An 18,078-nucleotide genomic window follows, 5' to 3' on the forward strand; every position below is an offset into this window, starting at 1 on the left:
TCATAAGCATATGAACATTACTCACACAGGCTAGATTGTATAAGCAAGAAAAAACAAAGAAACGAGTAAAATAAATGGAGCACAGAGAGGGAGACAAATATGAAATTGTTGAACTGGAAGGGACCTTGGAGAGAAATCTAGGCTTCCTAGCCCAGCATTTTATGGCTTGTCTTCATAATGAAGAAAGCAAGGAAAGAATACTCAGAGAGCTCATTAGGAGTGGAGAAGGGGCCAGGATATTTAACTGTTAGTTCTTCTAGCTCTTAGAAATCTGCACACTATCTGAGTTGTCATTCTAAGTCATGAAAGGAAAAGATGCTTTTGGGTGGGAGTTAAAGAAGAGAAGGGAGTTCTTTTGTGGGCTGGAGATGAAGCCAGTCACTGCTTTTTAATTTAAAGAAAAAAAATGTCCTCTCTGTTTTTGCTTACTGTTAGCGTTGGCGTGGCTGTGAGTGACTGGCATTCCAGGCTCACTTTCTCACATCCTCTTGGTCGCTGGGTTCCCCAAGGCTGTGTGACTGCAATGTGCTTATCATTGGTTTTAGTAAGTCATTGCTCTGCCACTACCTTCTGGTCATTCTTCCAACGCTTCTGGGACTCTGCTGAGGACCTCCTAGACTGAGATCTCATCTTCTCTGAGGACTGCTGTGACTAAGATGGTCTTGATTAAGTCAGAAGTCAGACCACAAAGTTCAAGAAGAAGAACAATATCTGGTTCTTTATTCCCTCCTTTTCAGGAAAACATGGTTGGTGCTTGAGTCTCTCTCTCTCTCTCTCTCTCTCTCTCTCTCTCTCTCTCTCTCTTTCAGTAAAAGTAATATTGGAGACCTGTTTGTGTTGGAACTCTCTTCTGTTTATATAATTTCTCGTTTGGAGAGTTTAGAAGTTTTCACACCAAATTTCTGTAAGTCCTTCCCCAAACATGTCAGTGGACCCTGAGTTTTGATGACCAGATTGATTTCCATAATATCCCTGTAGAGATTTGAAAACCTTCAGAGGCTTAATATTGCTTAAATCAATATCCGTAGTGTGGCCTCAAGGATCGTAGACACTAGTCAGTTCCTGATCTCCTCTAGAGTTCTAAATGCATGCTCAGTGGGTGTTCCTGGGTCTGTATCAGCTACTGAGAGGCCACAGGAAGAAGAGAACATGGCTAAGAACTTAATCTCTTTTCTAGGACTATTTCCTCCCTGCCCCTCTGCCCATTATCTGTTCATTATGTCTGGAAATGAGAGATTAAATTAACACAATCCCACTGTTTTCCAACCCATCCTTCACAGTGTTGTCAAGGCATCAGCTTTAAATGCTTGGAGTCAGCTGAATTGTCACCATTTCCATGGCTCCTCGCTGTGTAAAGCACAGGGCCTGGAACAGTACACATGGCTGTGTGTCACCCACCTCATACCTCGTGTAATGCTGACTACATAAGTCCTGAAATTCTGACCACTAGGACAATCAGACCTCACAGCTAGTGCTCTTTAGCTCCTCCTACATGTAAACCATGCATTCTCTCATGGAGGGTCTTTATAATCCAGGTCAAGGTCCTGTCTTACAAGGATTTCCTATGTGTCATGATCCTAGGTGGAATATTGCCCTTCCTATGCTGTTAATGTAAAGGAATTCCTTACCCTTTTCCTGCCCAATTTTTCTGACCTTTGAATTATAAAAGGCAGTATCTATTCCATAGTAATTCATATAAGGACTGTTAAAAGACAAACTTAAACACAATGAGGTTGGTATAAGATGAAGGAGGACTTTTGCTATCATTTGGTTTTGGTGCTGAGGACCAAATTCTAGGTTCTTCCCACGAAAAGCAGCTGCTCTACCACTTTGTTTTATCCTAGCCTTAAACTTCTTTCTAATGGTTTAATGTAAGCATCCCATGATCCAAAACAGCAAAGACCACAACCATTCAGGGACCCACTGGAGGATGAAGAAGGGAAATTGGTGGTATTTGCAGAAAAAACATGTTATGGCTATTCTTGCTTGTCAATTTGACTACATATGAAACTAAATTCCCAAGGATCATCACATGCTCTGAGTGTCATCAGTTAGAAGCTATTTCCTTAAGTAATAATCAGGGTTGGGGGAACCACCCTGAGTCTGGATCATACCCCATGGAGCCTATTGAAAAGACAAGGAAGAAAAGCATTTACTCTTTGCCTGACTGCCCTACCTCTTGATTCACTGGCATTAGAACTCACTTCTTCAGGATTCTAGACTGAAGACCAGCTCAGACATCCACTCTGTGGACTGAATAAACTACTGGATTCTCAGACTGCTGTTGGGAAACAGCCATTGTTGGACTAGTTGGACCATGGCCTGATCCTTGGGGTAGTAGTCTTTTGTCACCTGGACATTGATTAGAGAAGCAAATTCTTGGTCTCCAATTCAGTTCTGCCCATCAGAAACTTGCTGGGGGTGGGACATAGCAATTCCTCCTGAGCAGCACTAGAATTTTATTGGCTGATACTGACTGCAGCTTACATCTGTGAACCTCTGCTCTCTACAGTGGTATCTTGGAAAGTGGGAACTCCCAGGGCCAAATTTAGGGGGGAAATGCATGGCTACGAAGGGCTTTTTCATGTGTGTGTGTGGGTGTGGGTGTGGGTGTGGGTGAGAGATAATATGTATTATGTGTGTATATCTATGTGTGTATCTATCTGTGTGTGTATCTGTATATAGATATGTATGTGCATGTGTGTGCATATGTGTGTGTACCTGTATATCTGTGTGTGTATCTGTTTGTGCATACATGTTTGTGCTTGTGTGTGTCTGTATGCATGTGAGGGTATGTATGTATTCTGTGTGTATGTATGTGTGTGTTTTATGTGTATACATGCATGTATGTGCCTGTGTGTCTATATATCTGCATCTCCATGTGTCTGTGTGAGTGTGTGTATATGTGTACATGTTTATGTGTGTGTGCATATGTGTGTGCATGTGTGTGTCTATTTGCATGTGCACATCTCAAAGAATTCTTTATATCCATCTATTCTTTGTCATCATGACAGCAGTATTTGGGTTGTTTTTGAAAACTATTATGTATAGAAGAGGACCTCCCAGATGAAAAGAAGCAAGTTATGGACTATGGTGCCTTCCTCCATAACTAAGACAAGAACAAGCCCACCGAAAGTACTTTCTTGCCTTCTCTAGCTTTCCTACGACATTTGGATAAAGAGAATCAGTCTTAGCTAAGAGTATTAAAAGGCAACTCTTACAGCCAAGGGTTTGGAGCATAGATAGCAGCATCTGAGCATCCTTTCATTGAAGATTTTCCTTGGTCATCATCTAAGGCACTGATCACTGAGGAGAAAGCTGAGGCTTTTTTTTTTTTTACATTAATTGCCCAAGTCACACAATCCATAAACTTGAGCTCAATGATAATAGAGGTGATTTGACTTAGGATTGTGCAATGGCACAGTTCATCATTGTCATAGTGTTTCCCAAGGCACTCTGGATGTCTCGTGGCAGTTTCTGAGTCTTCAATAGGGCTTCACTCTTGCTCATAAAGGGAAGAAGGCAAGAAGAGAAAATGGTCAGATTTATTGGACTGGAGCAAAGGATTCTCTCAAGCCAGCTCATGTTACTATGACAACTGAAGTTAGAGACTATCAGGCTCGACTCTTACAAAGATGACAGATAATCCCACTGGAGGTACAGCCTTGGGCTAAGTTTTCAGGGCAGAGTTGTAGCAGGGTTGACACTCCAGATGTGATTTATCTCACTCCACAGCCCCAGGGGTACTCAGTAAGGCACACTGGTGCCTTTTAAGTAAGAAGCTGACAATGGTCATTTGCAGCTTTGATTAGACATCTCATAGTCCTAGATTGACCAGATATTCTGTCAGATGTGAATTCTTGGGCCTTCAAAGCAAAGACCCATGCCCAAGGCAAAGTGAAGGAGTTTTATTTTATTCTTGTTTTAAACCATGAAACTTCTATCAAGTGAAGATTGTTGTGGTCCTCAGGAACACATCCAGTGTTGGCTCAGATCTCAGGCTGTGTTAGTACCTATTGTTGAATAAGACAGAAAAATATCAAACCCGAGCATTCAGCTTTGTCTGTCATGTTGCCTTTGTCCTAATATTTTAGAGAAGAAACGTTTAAACTCTTTAATTTGTGATTCTTTAAATACACACACACACACACATACACACACACACATACATACACACACACTCACACACACACACACACACACACACAGAGAGAGAGAGAGAGAGAGAGAGAGAGAGAGAGAGAGAGAGAGAGAGGTCAATCTTAGTGCAAATGCATGTCAGCTTTAGAGACCCATTGTGACAGCTGTCATGGGTGATTCATACCCATGAATCATTTAGTTCAACTCATTCAGGAATGGCAGGACACAAACACACACAAGACACAATTGTTCTTTTTGGTAAATCCCTAAAATTCCGAACAGCTGTCTTATTCCTTAAATGTTCCATCCTGATAATGGGAAGAAAAAAAAAAAGGATGGGGCATTATTTTGGGTGGCAATTAAACAGTGTATCTTTGTCCTATTTGTAGACAGAAAGAGCTCCCAACTAAGCCCGCAGTCCTTGCTGAGGACACGTCTCACTTTTGGAGGTTTGGTGCCTGCTCCTTCTCAACCCTGAGGATCCTGGGCAACATTAGTGTCCAGGGGCTTTCCCCTTGTAGGATTGAATATCATGGTTAGTTGGCATCCTCATCTCAAAGGTCCTTCAGCTCTATAAAGGCAAATAATGGAATCCACATGGATGCTCCTGAGTGAGTTTAATTTCTGAAAGCTTAAGGTCCTTCATGATTCCTCCTCATTCACATCAGTCTCAGTCTCCCTTGCTCATCACAACTTTGATCACATTGAGGTTCCTGTCATGTCAGACACTAGTCTACCAAAATGGCTCTTGTCAAGGTCAGTGCGGTCTCTGTGCAGCCGAGCCCAGTGGCCAGTCCTCAGCTGTGACTTTTCATTAATATTTGTCACCACTGACCACTGCCTTCATCTAGAAGAGTTTATTTCCCCTCTAAGATGCCCTTCTCATTTTCCTACTGGTTTACTGCTTATTACAATTCTCCTATGTTCTTGGTAGACTTTCTTTTCCCAATTTCTTAACATTAGAGCATCCCATGGCTCAGAGTGGCCACTGACTCCTTCTGTTATATCTACTCATTCCCTAGTGAGGGCTTTAAAACCTGAGCATCCCCAGACTTTCTCCTGGTTTGCCTCAGCCTTGTAATCCAACCTCATCTCAAGATACTAATGTCCTAGTCTACATCTCTAATAAATGTCTCAGCCTCACCACTGACTCCTCTCTATCTGGGTAACCAGCCCTTTCCCAATCATTTTCTCCATTATAAAAGTTGTACCGACACCTTCTAGGCAACAGTCCAAAAACTTGTCAGCCTCCAAACTCTTCCCTACACCCCTTCCTATCAGTGAGGAGATTTATTCTCCCCAGTACATCCCTATGTCCAGCTACATCTCAACATTTCTCCCATTTTGTTCTCCACTCTCACCCATTTTATTGTTTGAATCTATCAATACTTCTCCTTAGATTCTCATGGTAGCCTTCTAACTGGCTCCTTCATTTTTACCCTTGCCCCTTACAGTATATCACAGTACAATCAATTTGTTGCATAGTGTTTTGATAATGTAGACCAAATTATATCGCTTATCTGTTTGAGATGCTCTAATAGGTAGAACTTAGAGCCAAACACCTAAGTTAAAACCATATTGTTCCCAGAAGAAGCAGAGAAATACATTTATGAGTATAGTACATTATTTAGAAAGAACCCAAAGGCACTTCTAACAAAGAAAGACGATGAATTGTATGTTGCCAAGCTGACATTTTTCTGCTTGCATGGGCAGCAAGGCAGTAAAGAGCTGCTGATGTGACTGCTTGATGGTATGGTTAAGGGGAAGGATTTTACTGTAGATTTGATAGACAAAAGAGAGAAAGGAACAGATTAAACATGGCCAGCTGATTGGACATGGCCAGGGCTAGGGAAGGGGAAACATACACACACACACACACACATACACACACATACACGTGTGCACACACACGGGGTGGGGGCAGGGGAGGGAATTGTAAGAATACCAGGATTATAAGAAGGATGAGTAGCTGAGTGGAGGAAAGCCCTTGAACTGGAGGAGTTTAGAATAGAAGAAGAGTTGAGAAGGGCTAGGATGCTAACATCAGGCTTTGAAACGTATAACAGGCACTTGTAATATTGAAGGAGCCTAGAGGTTGGTGTGTGCTCTGATATGAAAGCATAGGTAGCCATATTGTGGGACTGCGTAAGGGTATCCTGGGTCATGGTGGAACAGGTGCCTAGAACCCCGAGAGACTGTAGACTCTGGGTGGGATTCTGCATGAGAACCGGCAGGAGTTTGGCGCCCCCAGAATCCAGGATCCTGAAAAGCAGTCACGGTCTCCATAGAATTACATTGTTCAGTCATATAGGCCAGGCTATAGGCCTCAGGCCCTAGGGATTTACATACTAATGAAGGCCAGAGGGCAGAGCAAATTAAACATGCCTCCCCCAGATCCTCCCCCAATCCTCCCCCTTTCTCCCTCCCTATATAGCTCAGGACTGCCCTGAGTTCTGGGGGGTACGCCTAGATCCATCTATCATCTGCCATGACAATAAACCCTTTTGGAACCAAGGACTTCCTCGTGTTATTGGGGCCTGCCACTGCCAAGGCCTCCAGGCCGCTGGAACCATAGGATTCCTCCCGAATGTGGGACCCGCCACAGCGGTGGAAGCCCCTCCGGGGCCCCACCGCTGAGGCGGCTTCTAAAATTTTCCCCACACCATTTGTTCCTTCTGACAGAAGTAAGGCAAATGACTCCATTGGTAGAGGGGAACCCGCTTCATAACTTCCTAAGGAATGCTGGCTTTTATGTAATTGTCAGAAATTCTCCTATAGTCCAGGTTGAGTTCATTTCTGGATACTTGAACTACCGCTTTGGAGTTTGGTGAATTGGAGTTTCCTTTGGACTGAAACTGTTCATCAAAATATCTCTTTATACTTGATCTTGTATTAAATGGCAAGAAGCATCTTAATACACATCTTTAAAAAATAAGTAGGCAATCCCTAGCTTGAGAATACATCCATATTGTACATATATGGCAAAGGACATGCATTAAGGATATACAATGATGGGGATGAAGGGAGGACCAGAGTTTAGTTCTCAGCACTCACGTTGGGCTGTTCATAACTGTCTGAAACTCCAGCTCCAGGGACTGAATATCCCCTCCAGTTTCCCATGGCATCCGTGGGTTAAGTCTGTGATAATGCTCATGATAAATGGGAAATGATGAGGGGAAAATGGGTTAGTATGTCTTGCATTTAGGTGATTGTCCAAAATAAGAAACTGTGTGAAGGGGAGGATCACTATAAAACCCTGACCCTTCCAGTGTAGTGAATGATGGTCAAGGTTCCAGTCTGTATAAAAGGATTACCTAGAGCTGAAGAGATATCTCAGTGGTTAAAATACCTGCCACACAAGCATGAAGACTAGAGTTCAGATCCCCAATATCTATGTAAACACTTGGTGAGCATGGTGATCCACCTGTAATGCCAGTGCTTGAGAGATACAGGCAGGGGATCCTAGAGCAAGGTGCCTGGTCAAACTGGTTCAATGAGAGAGCTTGTCTCAAGGAATAAGGTAGAGCGTAATCAAGGAAGAGTCCTGGTACCAACCTGTGGCTTGACTGTGCATATTCACAAAATACATCTGCATGTTCTCCTCCATGTTCCTGCACACATACAAGTACCCTTTCGTGTATGCCTTTACCCCATACACAAGAGAGAATTAACTAAAACCAGAAAGGTTGGTAGAGGGAGTCTAAACAATTAAAGTGAGGATATTTTAAAATACATCTCCTTTGAAGTACCAGTATAAATTATAATCAAGGTAAAAGCATAAGGACAATAACAATCAAAAGCTACCTAACAAGAATGTGTCACTAATCATTAGAGAACTGCAAGTCAAAATTACAATGGAAATTTTCCTTATAGCCACTAGAATAGCTACTGTTTAACAAAGCAAGAAGACAGAAATGCTAGTGATGATGTGGGAAGATGGAGGGGAGAGAGAATTTTTCATAATACACAATAACATGTCTCTGAAAATAGTGTGAGGATTCTTTAAAATATTAAAAATTGAATTATCACGTGATCCAGGAATTCCATATTTGTATAGATGCTAACAAGTGAGAGTGTTTTTCCAAAGAGCTCTTTGTGTTCTGATGTTCATAGCAGTATCATGCACAGTAGTCGAGAGGTGGGGGTAAACTGAGTGCCCATCAGGGAGAAATGGACAAATAAAATATAGTAGACCGAATGCCTACAAATAGACTATTTTCCAATTTGGAAGAAAAGAATCAAATTCTAGAACAAACTACAACATGTATAAACCTTGTGAATGCTATGTTAAGTGTTTCAAGCCAGTCACAAAAATAAATGCTGTATGGTTTGACTTATATGAGATACACAGGACAGTCAAGTTCATAGATTTGGGCAGCAGAATAATGGCTGCCTAAGAAGTTCTAGCTGCTCAACCTTCCTAATGTCACAACCCTTTGATACCGTTTCTCATGTAGTGATGACATGCAACCATAAAAGTAGTTTTTGTTGCTACTTCGCAACTTTAATTTTGCTTACTGTTATGAATCATGATGTAAACGGGGGGAGGGTGAGAAAGAGATTTACCAAAGGGGTCACAACACACAGTTTGAGAACCACAGCTCTAGGCTAATGATTGATATCCATGGGTCTTCGGGGGTCGGGGGGTAGGATACATGGAAGCAGGGATTTTAGAAGCAATCTCTCTACAAGCCATTGAAATGTATAGACAAGTGAGGCTCAGAGAGGTTAAATAACTTGGCCAGAACCCACAGCAGACAATGGCAGAGTCAGGCATGACCTTGATAGATGAGGTTACTCAGGATGCTACTGTCTTCTCTGTGGAAACAGGGAGAAGCAACCTGCGGAGGGACAGGACAGATAGGCTTGGTGGAAGAGAGAAGAAAGGAGTTAGGAAGATTCATCAGAAAGATGGGGAAGAGCGGGGAGAAGCTGAGGAACAAAAAGTTCAGTCTAATAAGAATATGAGAAATAAATCCAGGCAGGCAATAATAGCCATAAATGTATCTACCTATTTTGGTGTAATTTCTTCTCATGCTACCTTTGTACTTAATTACTTCAATTTTGTTGAGAACATAAAGCAAATGAGTCTCATTTGCCTTGATTCTGTTCTATTATGAAGTTTCATTTCAGAAAGGCACTCTGTGACATTTCCTACTTAATTTTTGATTCTGTTGTCTGACCCCATTGAAGACATTAATCACAAGTGACACGTAGATATGTTTTCGCCTAATGGTTTAATGCATTGCCCCAGGTTGAATAGCTTTATCCAAGGCTTTCCTTTCTGGGATGCTATTCTCCAGTTTGCTGCTATATACATATAACTACAGACACACAGACACACAGACACACAGACACACACACCCACATACACACGCGCGCGCACGCACATGCACATGCACACACACATGCACCCATACACATACACACTGATATATCAGATGTCTCAAGATGGTCCTGTTACTCCATAGAGCTGAAGAGTGAAGAGTGTGAATGCTTCTAAAGCCTTGGCTTTCATTAAGGAGATTTCAATAACCTTTATTGAAGCAAAGATGCCTCCATTACTAAGGCACCCTAGGCGACTGTCATTATTGTAAGACACTAATAAGAGATGTTTAAACAGCTGGGGACGCAGCTCAGTCAGCCACTGCTTAGCATGCACAAGGCTCTGGGTTGTGTCCCTAACACAAAAACAAACAAATCAACAAAACATAAATGGTTCACTTAAAATCCCTAAAATATGACCATAGAAACATTGCTAATTTCTAGCGAGGGAGGGAAGGGATGGAGGGAGAGAGAGAGAAAGAGAATGAAAGAAAATGAGAGAGAGAGAGAGAGAGAGAGAGAGAGAGAGAGAGAGATCTTTTCTGAGTGCTTACCACACATCACATCGTACAATCATACATTGGGTTAAGTGAGCAGAGTTTGTGTTCAGGGAGCGGAATCTAGTTTTACCCGTCCCCTCCATGTACTTTCTCGATTTTCTCCCCTCAGTGTTTCCTGGAACTCCTCACAGATGTGGGAGGGGACCCTTGGCATTGGAGATCATTGTTCCCCATCAGCCTGGTGGACACCCATGGTTTCCATGTTCTCACACAGATTCCCAGAATCTTTGCTTTGTTCCCCCACCGCCTGCTGAACATGTCAGCCTTTGCCTCTTTTCTCCCCTGCTCATACACCGTCCTGAGCTCTTCATCCCTGTTATTTTGTGTCCTTGGCTATTTCACTTTTCACCTAAGAAGATGAAGCTTTCTTTCGGTGCACATATTTCATAGAAGCATAGGGCCTTGATATTACCAACCTATGTGAGCCTTCTCTCAGGCTACAAATTTCTTCATTTATCAATTTGCTCATGTGTGAAATGGGGTTAATAGTACAATAATAATAACTCACCCTGTAACTGTGAGTGCTCGTTGAAACAGCACATCCTGTGGAAAGTGCTTATCACGGGTACCTGAAGCATGCAACTTGAACATGATAATGGGGAGGCACTGTGCTGAACAACACTGTTATCAGGATACCAGGATTGCTGAACAGGAAGTTCAGGGAAGCCCTTGAGAGGCATTTACTCTGCAGTAACACCTCAGCCCACACAAAGTGCAGAAACTTTTGTTCGCTGGAGTCTCATACCACTTGTTCAATAATTATTGGATCCTTGACTCAGGGTTGATGGCAAGAGCTCAGGGGATGAACTTGGCAAGGCTCTTCTATCAAGCCACAGTTAGAAAGTTGGGAGGCCCTATTGCCTCTGTAACTAAGCCATTCTTATCTTTACCAAGAGGCTTGGCATGGCCTGAGAATGTTGCTTAGAACTGAGTCATTCACGGGAAGTCAGACTTTAGGTCCTGTGCTCAAGGATACTGAAAATACTATATAACTCAGGGTGTGGCCCTGCTCTGGAGACTACCACATCACCCAGCATGATGCTTCTATGTCACTTCCAAAATACAGAGAGAGGGAAAGTTTTGATTTCTCACCCAACATGGTGGCACAACAAAATACTAAGGAGTAAACCAGAAGCAGCAAAAGTCAGAATGCACTTCACTGACTTCTTTGCTATTTGGGGGTTGACTACTTTCCAAATGCCCATGCATGAAAGGCTTGATACCCAGGGAGGTGCTGGAAGGTTGTGGAATCTTTAAGAGGTGGGAAGAAGTTAGCTTATTGGAAGGATGCCCTTGAAAGGAATTGTGGGGACCTTGTCTCCTCTTCTCGTCCCATTTGCTTCCTTGGCTTATGCTTTAAGTTGGTTTTGTTCCATCATGTATCCCATGTGCTGTTCTGTCCTGCCACATGCTCCAAAGCAGTGAGGCCAAACAGTGATGGACTGAAATCTCCAAGCTGTGAGCCAAAATACATTTCTGCTTTTCTGAGAGAATTATCTCCAGCTTTTAGCAACTGTGACTGAAAGTTTAAGGTCTTGTCCATGAGACATGTATTTGTAGATATGGTCTAGCAATGGCCAGTGCAGCAATTGCAGACCCATATGAGGAAAGATAAGAAACATTCTTGAGGAGACTGGAGAGTCAGCTCCCAACATCCTATAACTCCAGCTCCAGGGTATTCAACAAATTCATTAGTCTTCATAGTACACGCACACCTGCTCACATAATACTACATACAATTTAAAGTCTTAAAAACAAAAACAGGAGCTCCTCAGGCAAGTGTGGGCACCCACAGCTGAAGGGGTCTCCAGTCTGCGCGGGCGCGGCCTGCGCGGCCAGCGAGGCCTACGGGGCCCTAACCCTTCTCGGCAGCTTCTCCTGGTGCTTCAGTCCTCGCTGCCGCGCGGCGGATCTCAGGGCCGGGACGCGGAGCCTGAACGCGGAGTCGGCTTCGGATCGGGGCGGTAACCTCTGTTCTGCCTTTGAGCTCCCAGCTGGGCGAGGGGTCGCCTCTAGCTTTCAGTAATGGAGTACGCAGGGATAGAAGTCGACTCTGTTGCTTCTGGAATTAAGAGACGAGTGAAGGACAGAATTGCAAAGACAAAGTTGAATGTTTCTCTTGCTTCAAAGATCAAAACAAAAATATTAACACTCATGAGACCAAGACAAGAGGACTGACTACATTAGCTAGATCCTGTCTCAAGCATGTGTGTATGTTACTGTGGAACAATTCTTCTATTTTCAAGATCTCTCTAAAGCACAACAACAGAGCATTAGCTCGGGCCCTTAGTAAAGAGAAAGAAAATTCTCGAAGAATTACTACCGAAAAGATGCAATTACAGAAAGAAGTAGAGAAACTCAATTTTGAGAATACCTTTCTTCGCTTAAAACTAAATAATTTGAATAAGAAGCTTATAGAAATAGAATCACAGGTGAGCAGTCACTTGTTAACTGCAATTGAAATGAGCAGTCTTTCTGAGTTCCATCAAAGTTCTCTTCTCCTGTCAAGTAACAAGAAAAACAGGATCAGTAAGCAATGCAAGCCTGCGCCTCTTCCATATGCCAGGGTTCCATTGACTTCAGAAAATGATGATGATGATGATGATGATGATGATGATGATAAATGGAAAACAAAATGTAACAACAGAACTGTGTCAAAGACATCACCTGATAGTACCTCTTCAGAATCAAGACAACCTTCATCCTTACATCAGAATAATTCGGAAGTATCCCTTCCTAAACAAGATAATCAGAAAACATGTGGTTCAGGTCATTCAGAACATACTTCAAGTGTTGATGTACTTCCTAATGAGAGCCATTGCCACTCAGATCAAAGTCCTAAGCGTTCTCTGAGTGAGATGAAAACTGTTTCATCTTCCAGCCTCAGAAGGGAAAAGTTATCACTTGGTAATGTGACTAAGAGGAAGAAGTGTGTGTCTTCAATTGTAGACATTCTGTGTGTGACAGATTTAGATCACCAACCCATTTCAAGTCCAGGATCAAATTGGAATAATGATATAAATGGTGGTACTAATGAAACCAGTAACAACACCCAAAGAAATACAGAGTGTTTTCCTGATTTACCTTCTGAGTCTTCCAGTGATCCTAATGCAAAGTGCACGGAGCAAGTACAGAAGAGCACTGATAGCTTTCACTTGCAGAAAACTGTGTATGAAGATGCTGACATGGAGTTAACTGCTACTGATGTCGGCAAGATTGTAACAATTTCAAAAGGCAATAAAAAGCAAAATAAGAAAAAGGCAGATTGTAGAAAGGAGACTTCCAGAAAAGTGAAAGATACAAGCTCTGATAAAAAGAGAGAAAGCTCAAAGAGAAGATGTCAAGATAGCTCAGAAGTAGGTGCTGAGGAAAAGACTGAAAACAGACCAGAAAGAGACTCTGGTGTCCTAGATGGCAGAGGGGATTCCGAAGATCCAGACTGTATTTCCAGTACTGAGCAGCTGTCTCAGGTAAACATGCAGAAGAAAATAATCCTCCAGAACAGTTTGGATCAGGAAAACATTCAAAATAAAAAGAGGAGGCAAACATACAGGGCAGATGAGCAAGAGGAAACATACCCCTTTTCCAGACATTCAGTCAGATTCCTTCAAGATGGTAAATTTGATCTGTATCACAACACCCTACATCGTAATTTAAGTAAGCCTTCTCGACAGACATTTGTGATTCATAAATCAGAAAAAGATAATTTACTTCCAAACCAAGAAGATAAAGACACCATTTCTGAAAACCTAGAAGTTGCAAATGAATCTCACGTAGCTGATCTTTCCATCAAAGCTAATGAAAATGTACGTGACCATGAAACTCAGACAATGTTGGACTTGAAAAAGTATGTCACTGCTCAACAAAATCAAACAAATAAGACTAAGCAGAAAATAAATCGAAGGACAAAAATAATTTCTATCCCGAACCAAATACATGAGGATAATGATAAAGATATTCATGTCCTAGAAAAAGGCAACTTTCCCTCCCAAACCCAAGCGAATAAAGAAACCACCAGTGGAAACCTAGAAGCGTCAAAAGAATTTGAAACACCTCTTCTTTTCACAAGAGACAATGGAAGCTTACGTGACTGTAAGATCCAGAATGTTCTGGATCTGCAGAAGAAAATTACTAGTATATACCCTGCTCAGAATGAGTCCCAGATTAGCAAAAACCCTAGGCAGAAGGTAAATCGCAAGACAGAAATAATTTCTGGAGTGAATTGTTTTAGTAATGACAGAGGTGTTCATTGTTCAGAAAATGATAAGTCTTTCTTGCTACAAAAGGATAAAGACATCCCTGGAACCTTAAAAGACTTCAGTGAGTTTGATACACCTGCTTTTTGTAACAAAGATAGTGCAAAGTCATGTGATTATAAGACAGAAACACTCTTGGAGTTGAAAAAACATGACCCTAATATGCAACATGCTTGTCGAGAAGATTCAAAAGTAGATAAGAAGCTTAGACAAAAGGTAAATCGAAAGACAGAAATAATTTCTAAAATCAACCAAATACATGAAAATGATGGAGGAAGTGCACATGACCCATTGAATAAGAATCTCTGTCATAAGGTTAATATATCAGAAATCATTTCTCAGTTGAACCAAATATATGAGCCTATTAATGAAGATGGGAATGGCTTTAAAAGCTCTATCAAAGATTGCCAAGATGTTTTAAGCTGTGACTTTGGGGAAATCAACAGTAATAAAAAGGAAAATTGTGATCCAATTCAAGATCCTTGCATACTAGTTACAAAAACAAAGAAAAAGGTATCATATAAAACAGGGAACAGTTTGACAAGAGATAAGAACAGGTGTATTTTGCAGTTAACAGATTCTTCACAGGTGTCTGTCACCTTAGACTCTGGCTTAAAACACGGACCAAATGAAGCAGATTCTGGTCCTGGAGAACAGACTAACCTGCCAAAGAAGCAGAAACAAAGCACTGTAAGTTCACTGGGAGATGCCTTCTCTGTGAGCGCAGTAAAAGAAGGAAGCCTCCCAGCCAAAGCAGTCAATAAAATGGCACCCAAATCAAAGAAAAGAAAGACCCTTCTGGGTTGTTCTGATACCCATGGAACAGTGGAGGTAACACCCAACACTGACCTCGCTAAGGCCGTTGACTCCCAGCAGACTGACAAGGAGAACTATTTGGAGAATGAGAAAATGGCCAAGAGTAAGCCAGATTTTTACACAAAGGTGTTGAAACCTTTATCTCAGATGTGTTCATCTAACATAAAGAATTCTTCCTTGGATAGTATGTGTAAAAGTTCTCTACCTTTGAGTATTTCTTCTAGTAAAACCCTGATGCTAGAAGAGAGATCTTCCCTGGAGAGTACATGCATCTTTCAAGTAGGTGATGATGCTCATGAAAAGATAAAGGAAGGCACTCATAATCCCCACCACAGAACACAAAAGTCGAGGCCAGGTAACAGAACATCCCTGGTCTTGATGGATACCAGTTGTGTTTCAAGTAACACTGCTAACCCTGAGAATGAGTCAGAAGGGCAGTCTTCATACCCGATGAGAAGGAAAAGACAGTGCACCCCTGTCAGCCTGACAGAGCCAAGCCTTAGAAGTAAGATGAGAAGATGAAGTCAAGATGAAGTAGACACAGATGTTAGTTTTTCCAAGTTCTCAAAGCACAAGTCAGAACAGAAGCATAAGAAGGACATGAGACAAAGAAGTATTCGGTTGTTTGAGTTTTGTACATGAAGAAGTGTTCTGTTTTTGTTTTTTGCCCTTTTGTGGATTAATGCTAGATTTATGTGCATAAAATAGCTATAGCTTTAATAATAAACTTTTTTAAAAAACATTGAAAAAAAAAACAAAAAAACAAAAACAAACAAACCCATATATTTTAGCCATTCTATCAGTTTAGCAGCCATTGTTTTTAAGAGGATATGGGAGTCTATGGAGGGGGAAGAGGCCATTTCTTGTCACCCTTTCTCTTGCTGCCGTTCTCTTTCTAATGTGCCATACAGTCTTTATTTCTTGAGTAAACTCTACCAGAAGACACTGAAGAAACTGTACTGCTCTCGTAACACATTGAAGGGGAGGGCAAGGGTGCACTTTGTAGCTGGAAATGTGCTAAAGGAAATTTACTCTTAAACAACAACCAAAAATATACCTACAAAAGAATTTCACAGCCAGGTACTGAGGGAAGACACTACGGAGTGGTGAGGTGTGTACATCCCTGCGTGTGTGTGTGTGTGTGTGTGTGTGTGTGTGTGCGTGTGCATGCCTACGTGTGTGTAATAAGACTAAAGGACTCTTCTGGGAAACAACCCAGGTGAAGAGTTGGGAGAGAGACAAACTAATTCTTCCATGATTTTCTGCCCTAGTTACCCCCAGCAGGGACTGTGAAATGGCCCAAGTCCAAGGACCCCAGCAAGGAATTGAGTTAACAATGAGTCCCATGAAAACAGAGACAAAAGGCTGGTGTTGTTTGGGCCTGCTCTTTGGTATGCAGACCTGTCTGGGCTGAGACTTAGAACACAGACTTACAGGAAGGAATGAAAACCTTAAAACCTAAGTGCAAGGGGATACTTTCTCTCCAGAAGTGCTCTTTACAAAGAACCTGGATCCATCTGAGAGCCTGATAGGAAGCCCAGAGGCCCAGAGGCCCAGAGGCCCACAGCCTGGTATGTGGGGATAGGAAGTAGGCAGAGCTGGTTTCTGCTCCTTCAGAACAGAATAGACTTGGTGATGGCAAGGGCCCTGGATTGGCAGGAAGGCTGGGATAGCAGCAGTGGGGGAAGAGGGGTAGGTCCTCACAGGCTGTAGTAGGAGTCATTTCTGAAAGAGGGATACACATTCCTAACACATGAGGCCAATGTACCTTTTATCATTTAGATTGATAATACTAGCTGTGAAGGACATAAACATAGTCAGAGAAAGATTACCCAAAACATCAGATTCTGGGTTATATTGAACTCATTTCTGTCACCAACCTGAGCCTCCGTCACATATGAAAACCTATCGGGTTCACTTAGCTCACCCTGTCACTTATTATTAAGTTTCTCATTCCAGGAAGACAAAAGGACAAGTGAGTAAGTGGTCCTCTGCCTTGAAATGTCCAGAATCTCTATTAGGAAAAAAAGTCATAGTAAAGGAACAGAACGAAGGGTTTAGATGTCCTGGCTACCGTGGTAGGTGCTTTAAATACATTTATTGTTTAAATGTCTCAAAAAAGCTGCTATCATTTTCCTCTCAGGACATGGTGATAGGACTCAGAGTAGTTTAGACAGCCTGTCCAGTACACTAACTTAAAGAAATGGTTAACTTCAGTGGTTTTGTTTGTTTGTTATTGCTTGGCATTTAGAGATCCATTGTAGGGCCTCCAACGGGACAGCCAAGTGCTCTGCCACTGAGTTACAACCCTGGCCCTTTGTTTTCTTTCTATTGTTGGAAGGTTCTCCCAAAATTGCCCAGGCTAGCATTGAACTCACTTTGTAAGCCAGGTTAGCCTTGAATTTGCAACCCTTTGTTCTTAGATTCCAGAGTATCTGGAATTACCAGCCTTCATCACCAAGCCCCATTGCAGGTTGAGGTTTAAAGTCAGGTCTGTCTTCCTCAAAGCCCTGGTCTTTCTAGCATTCTCCACTGCTCATCAAAAAGAGCCACAGAAGCCATGCACCCTACCTGTATTTGATGACCAGTTTCCAAGGGTACCCAAGGTAAAGTCACAATGTTTAAAAAACCATTGACACATGGAGAAGGGGAAAGGGGCATTTAGGAAAAATGAAACATGATTGCAAAAATAAATGTTTTGTGGTTGTAGACAGAGTCGGGGGTGTAAAATCACGAAGATAGTCTTCTCCATTGATAACATGTTTCCACCAGCTGTATAGAACATCTCAACTGTGCACACATCTATCATCTACCCCTGGGGAGGTGAAAGGGTAGGATTATCAGGCAGATGAATTAGATCCAGTTATCACTTTGGAGGGAAGAGCTGGCTAACCCAGCAGCAAATGTCAGAAACCTGACAAGGCAAAGGTCTAGGGCAGCTGCTCCTCAGTGAGTCTAAAAAGTGTAAAACCACTAAATTT

General features: G+C 42.1%; 1 protein-coding gene across 2 annotated transcripts; it reads left to right on the forward strand.

Annotated features, from left to right (window-relative positions):
• The first annotated feature begins 12,036 nt into the window (after positions 1-12,036).
• Positions 12,037-15,619, forward strand: LOC114615239 (shugoshin 2-like). 2 transcript variants are annotated; one of them, XM_028760952.1, is made up of 2 exons: positions 12,037-12,172; positions 12,250-15,619. In XM_028760952.1, the coding sequence occupies exons 1-2, from the start codon at positions 12,051-12,053 to the stop codon at positions 15,617-15,619; spliced, it is 3,492 nt and encodes a 1,163-aa protein (XP_028616785.1). In that variant the 5' UTR covers positions 12,037-12,050. The 2 variants fall into 2 exon arrangements, with proteins under 2 accessions (XP_028616785.1, XP_028616793.1); XM_028760960.1 differs by having other exon boundaries at positions 12,037-12,166; positions 12,244-15,619.
• Positions 15,620-18,078: the final 2,459 nt, after the last annotated feature.

The sequence above is a fragment of the Grammomys surdaster genome, unplaced genomic scaffold (genome assembly GCF_004785775.1).
Source record: "Grammomys surdaster isolate TR1022 unplaced genomic scaffold, NIH_TR_1.0 130, whole genome shotgun sequence".
NCBI classification, from domain to species: Eukaryota; Metazoa; Chordata; class Mammalia; order Rodentia; family Muridae; genus Grammomys; species Grammomys surdaster.

What these genes read in the sequence shown, in the direction of transcription:
- LOC114615239 (XM_028760952.1), top strand. Translation starts at nt 12,051, where the DNA reads ATGGAGTACGCAGGGATAGAAGTCGACTCTGTTGCTTCTGGAATTAAG. An exon ending in AAGATCAAAACAAAAATATT is followed by an intron (nt 12,173 to 12,249) that starts AACACTCATGAG and finishes TATGTTACTGTG; the next exon opens with GAACAATTCTTCTATTTTCA.